The sequence below is a fragment of the Gigantopelta aegis genome, chromosome 3, assembly GCF_016097555.1.
Source record: "Gigantopelta aegis isolate Gae_Host chromosome 3, Gae_host_genome, whole genome shotgun sequence".
NCBI lineage: Eukaryota > Metazoa > Mollusca > Gastropoda > Neomphalida > Peltospiridae > Gigantopelta > Gigantopelta aegis.
This window is the reverse complement of record NC_054701.1, coordinates 6,589,411-6,595,600: the sequence shown is the minus strand read 5'-3', so window position 1 is coordinate 6,595,600 and position 6,190 is coordinate 6,589,411. Positions and strand designations below refer to the sequence as shown.

General features: G+C 46.6%; 1 protein-coding gene across 1 annotated transcript in view; it reads right to left on the bottom strand.

The window, feature by feature from the left end:
• LOC121369444 overlaps positions 1-5,932 on the bottom strand; it is a 7,177-nt gene extending 1,245 nt beyond the window's left edge. Inside the window, exons 1-3 of the mRNA XM_041494543.1 lie at positions 5,792-5,932; positions 2,427-2,652; positions 318-1,249 (exon numbers count right to left, since the gene is read on the bottom strand). Coding sequence (XP_041350477.1) covers positions 318-1,249; positions 2,427-2,652; positions 5,792-5,890 — 1,257 coding nt within the window. The 5' untranslated portion in view covers positions 5,891-5,932. The remainder of the gene's footprint in view (positions 1-317; positions 1,250-2,426; positions 2,653-5,791) is intronic.
• Between the last annotated feature and the right edge of the window lie 258 nt (positions 5,933-6,190).

Here is a 6,190-nt window from a genome sequence, read left to right as displayed (position 1 = left end):
CTTAACCAAAAATGATGCCCATTACTGGCATGTTTTAGCTTAGAAGCTTGGACACAATCAGTTTCTGTATCATATACATATCATCATATCACATATCGTATCGTATCGTATGGTAAATCATATCATATCTTATCGTATCGTATGGTATCGTATGGTATTGTATCGTATCGTATCGTATCATATATCGTATCGTATGATATCGTATCTTATATCAAAACACATCATATCAATAAAACATGCATGATCTATTGTATATTGTTGAATACCAGCACTGTCGTGGAGAAAGCACCTTTAATGGTGTACGTCGTCACTCTTACCTTGTTGCCGCTCCTGTGAACGCCAGACGTCTGGTTGACGATGACCACCTCCTCGCTGATGGCCAGTCTGGTTGAGATCTCCACCGTGTGGTTGCCGCTGGACGCCGAGCACGTGTACTCCCCTTCGTCAGCGCTCGACATCCTCTTGATCCCGAAATGCGAGTACAGCATGTACGGCTCACGGACGTCCAGCCGCGGAAGCGGCTTCGCGATGCGGCGCCCTTCCATTTTCAGAACAATATAGTCCGGCACGTTGCCAATGGCGTGGCAGGCTATGGAGCAGGTCTCGTTTTCAACGCAGGGTTGTATGGGTGGACTCGTCTGAACAAAGTCGATGAAGCCCATGGGGAACGGATCGAGGTTGTACTCCTGTCGGATGATGACGTATCGCAGCTCCGTCATACCCTTGATGACGGACACGGCGTTGCTGCTGCCCAGGTATCTGGAGAAAATGAGAACGCCTTCGTAGTCGCCGTATTGCGTCAGCAGCTCGTACGTCATCTTGAGCTTGCCGAGCACCTTCTCACGATTGACAGCCCTGAGAGGCCCCACCCTGACCACCCCGCCCTGCACCTCCCGCCACTGGGGGTACTGCTCGATGACCCCGGGGATGAGGGTGTTGTTGCCCAGCCAGCACTTCCACTGGAAGTCCATCAGAGGCTGGTAGCCAGGCACGAACTCTTTAGCTTCCACGGTGAAGTTGATGGACTTCCCACTCTTGAAAGGCACGTCCGGACCGGGCTTCACGCTGAAGTCGGACGGATCTATTATGGTTTCCATGGATTTCGCTGGGTTGGGCTTGAACCCGATGACAAAGGTCACGTGATCAACAATGACAGAAGCGATGACCTCTTTGTCTTTTGATATTCTTAGAGTTGATCGGCCATAGTTGTAATGGAAAACCTTCGTAACAATTCCCTCGGTGCTAATAGCTGTAAGGAACAAATAATTATACTTTATTTAGTTAGTGGTTATTGTATATTTGTAAACATGGCCATTTGGATACTATAGTTCGAACCGCTAAACCACGGGCGTTCGGGCCATGGTTGGAGTGTTTATGGGTGTTTAATTAGAACCACTCCATTTACAGTATATACATGTAAAGAAACACAGGGTATGACTCCTTCCATGGAGTGGTACTAACTAAACACTCATAAACTCTAATCAGGACCCGAACGCCCGTCCTCTAAACCCAAGGAAAAAGAAGTAAGAAAACAAAACCCCACTTAACTTCAACTTCATTTTTGGACGTGACAATAACTTCTGTTTTAGTGTTTCAGTAATTAAAACTACGAGAGAGAGAGAGAGAGAGAGAGAGAGAGAGAGAGAGAGAGAGAGAGAGAGAGAGAGAGAGAGAGAGAGAGAGAGAGAGAGAGAAACACACACACACACACACACACACACAAACACATAATAGACAGAGAGAGACAGAGACAGACAGACAGACAGAGACAGACCGAGAGAGAGAGAGAGAGAGGGGAGGGGGAGAGAGAGAAAACACATGCACGACACATCATTACACTTTAGAGTACAGCTGTTTGGTGTCTAGAGAGAAATGAAACCAGTTGCTACCACATAACATACTCTCTTTGTACAGGTCAGGTCATAGGGTTTAACGTGCACATTCAGAACAATCTGTTGTAGCACACGCCTGTCATGAGCGCAGATGAAGGCCTGGCCCCTCTGTCCAGGGCAGAAAAAGGGTTTGGGGTGGGTGGGAAGTGAAAGAGAGCACCAGCAGCCCGACCAGGGTCGGTAACGAGGCTCTCTTTGTGCATCAACAAGTGAACTTTTATAAGCATGGACAGGACGCAAAGTACAACGGTCTTTGGCATTTCGCTGTTATCTAGGAAACGTACCGGCCTCGGTGGTTTTAGGCCACTACATCGAATTCTCTTTCACTAACCACTAACTACTAACCACTAGTCCTTTGTCCTGGACAATCAGTCTAAATAGCTACGATGTGTGCCCAGGACAACGTGCTTGAACATTAATTGGATATAAGCACGAAAATAACTAGCATTGTACCACTTAGATCCACTCACCCCACCGCACCCCACCTCACCCCACCGCATAATAAAGTTTCCTTGACAACGCTGATTTACATACCAACAGGCTCTTTGTTGGCTCTCCAGATGATCCTGGGTTCCTTGTCCGCTCTGTATTCCAGGATATACGTTGCGGTGCCGCCGTAGATGTCGACGCGGGCTTTCACTGGCTGCAGGTCCTCGATAGGGGGCGCTGGGGCTGGCGGCGGTGGCGGCGCTACGGGCGCTACTGGCGCTACCGGAGCGTACGGTGCTGGTGGAGGGGGAGGCCCATATTGGCCACGGGCCTGGAAACAGACAATAGTTACTGACAGTGTGTTGGGTTTCTAAATATAACAATACATGTATTACAGCGGACGCGTTTAATTAATGCAAATTATGAATTGTAATATACCACAAAATGGAAAGAAGAAGGAAAACGTTAGTTTGTTTTCTTTAACGACACCACTAGAGCACGTTAATAATCGGCTATTGGATTTGGTAATTCCAACATAATTTTAGCAAGGAAACCCACTACATATTTCCATTAGTAGCAAGGGATCTTTTGTATGCACCAACCCACAGACAGGATAACACATACCACAACATTTCTTACACCAGTTGTAGAGCATTGGCTGTAACGAGACATAAACAAATCAGCCACCGACGCGAATCGATCCTAGACCAACCGCGCATCAGTCGAGCGCTTTATCACTGGGTTAAGTCCTGTCCCTTTCACCATATAGCGACTAAAGGCTATGGTATATCCTCAAACTTTTGTATTTGTGTATACCTAAACTGCAGATCACATTTTGGTGGTGATGTACATTGGTGCCAAGTGTTCGTTACCAGGACTACGTGGGTGTACCTACCTGGTAACTTGATGAGACGTCATGAACGAAACTGTAGACTACGTGAGTGTACCTACCTGGTAGCTTGATGAGGCATAATGGTCGAAACTAAAGACTACGTGAGTGTACCTACCTGGTAACTTGATGAGTCGTCATGGACGAAACTGAAGACTATGTGAGTGTACCTACAGGGTAACTTGATGAGTCGTCATGGACGAAACTGAAGACTAAGTGGGTGTACCTACCTGGTATCTTGATGAGAGGTCATGGACGAAACTGAAGACCAAGTGGGTGTACCTACCTGGTATCTTGATGAGAGGTCATGGACGAAACTGAAGACCAAGTGGGTGTACCTACCTGGTAACTTGATGAGACGTCATGGACGAAACTGAAGACTAAGTGGGTGTACCTACCTGGTAACTTGATGAGACGTCATGGACGAAACTGAAGACTAAGTGGGTGTACCTACCTGGTAACTTGATGAGACGTCATGGACGAATCTGAAGACTACGTGAGTGTACCTACCTGGTAACTTGACGAGACGTCATGGACGAAACTGAAGACTACGTGAGTGTACCTACCTGGTAACTTGACGAGACGTCATGGACGAAACTGAAGACTACGTGAGTGTACCTACCTGGTAGCTTGATGAGTCGTCATGGACGAAACTGAAGACTACGTGAGTGTACCTACATGGTAACTTGATGAGTCTTCATGGACGAAACTGAAGACTACGTGAGTGTACCTACCTGGTAACTATATGAGAGGTCATGGACGAAACTGAAGACTAAGTGGGTGTACCTACCTGGTAACTTGATGAGAGGTCATGGACGAAACTGAAGGCTAAGTGAGTGTACCTACCTGGTAACTTGATGAGTCGGCATGGACGAAACTTAAGACTAAGTGGGTGTACCTACCTGGTAACTTGACGAGTCGTCATGGACGAAACTGAAGACTACTTGAGTGTACCTACCTGGTAACTTTATGAGACGTCATGGACGAAACTGAAGACTACGCGAGTGTACCTACCTGGTAACCTGATGAGACGTCATGGACGAAACTGAAGACTAAGTGAGTGTACCTACCTGGTAACTTGACGAGTCGTCATGGACGAAACTGAAGACTACGTGGGTGTACCTACCTGGTAACTTGATGAGACGTCATGGACGAAACTGAAGACTAAGTAGGTGTACCTACCTGGTAACTTGATGAGAGTCATGGACGAATCTGAAGACTAAGTGGGTGTACCTACCTGGTAATTTGATGAGAGGTCATGGACGAAACTGAAGACTACGTGGGTCTACCTACCTGGTAACTTGATGAGACGTCATGGACGAAACTGAAGGCTAAGTGAGTGTACCTACCTGGTAACTTGATGAGACGGTATGGACGGAACTGAAGACTACCTGAGTGTACCTACCTGGTAGCTTGATGAGTCGTCATGGACGACACTGAAGACTACGTGAGTGTACCTACATGGTAACTTGATGAGTCGTCATGGACGAAACTGAAGAATACGTGGGTGTATCTACCTGGTAACTTGAAGAGAGGTCATGGACGAAACTGAAGACTAAGTGGGTGTACCTACCTGGTAACTTGAAGAGAGGTCATGGACGAAACTGAAGACTACGTGGGTGTACCTACCTGGTAACTTGATGAGACGTCATGGACGAAACTGAAGGCTAAGTGAGTGTACCTACCTGGTAATTTGAGTAGACGTCATGGACGACACTGCAGACTAAGTGGGTGTACCTACCTGGTAACTTGATGAGTCGACATGGACGAAACTGAAGACTACTTGAGTGTACCTACCTGATAACTTGTTGAGACGTCATGGACGAAACTGAAGACTACGTGAGTTTACCTACCTGGTAACCTGATGAGACGTCATGGACAAAACTGAAGACTAAGTGAGTGTACCTACCTGGTAACTTGACGAGACGTCATGGACGAAACTGAAGACTACGTGAGTGTACCTACCTGGTAACTTGATGAGTCGTCATGGACGAAACTGAAGACTACGTGGGTGTACCTACCTGGTATCTTGATGAGACGTCATGGACGAAACTGAAGACTAAGTGTGTGTACCTACCTGGTAACTTGATGAGACGTCATGGACGAAACTGAAGGCTAAGTGAGTGTACCTACCTGGTAACTTGATGAGACGTCATGGACGAAACTGAAGACTACATGAGTGTACCTACCTGGTATCTTGACGAGACGTCATGGACGAAACTGAAGACTACGTGGGTGTACCTACCTGGTAACTTGACGAGACGTCATGGACGAAACTGAAGGCTAAGTGAGTGTACCTACCTGGTAACTTGATGAGACGTCATGGACGAAACTGAAGACTAAGTGGGTGTACCTACCTGGTAACTTGATGAGTCGTCATGGACGAAACTGAAGACTACTTGAGTGTACCTACCTGGTAACTTGATGAGACTTCATGGACGAAACTGAAGACTACGTGAGTGTACCTACCTGGTAACTTGATGAGACGTCATGGATAAAACTGAAGACTAAGTGAGTGTACCTACCTGGTAACTTGATGAGTCGTCATGGACGAAACTGCAGACTACGTGAGTGTACCTACCTGGTAACCGGCCCGTGGTGGGGCGGGCACCCTGCCCGTCTCTATGGTGCGGAGTTTATCCTTCATCACTCTCATCTGGGTTAGAAACGACTCCTGCATACTAACAAAGCGCTGCAACAAACTCTCATATCTCCTGTTGTCGGGCTGAAATTAAAATTAAAATGAAATTAAAATTAAAATTGAAATTCGATTTGATGTGATATGTCATGTGATGTGATGTGGTTTGATGTGATGTGATTCGTGATGTGCTGTTAAATGATGTGGTGTGTGATGTGGTGTGATGTGACGTGATGTGTGATGTGATGCGAAGTGATGTTATGTGTTATGTGTGATGTGATGTGTTTTGATGTGTGTTGTTATGCGATGCTATGCGATGTGAAGTGATGTGTTATATGCTGT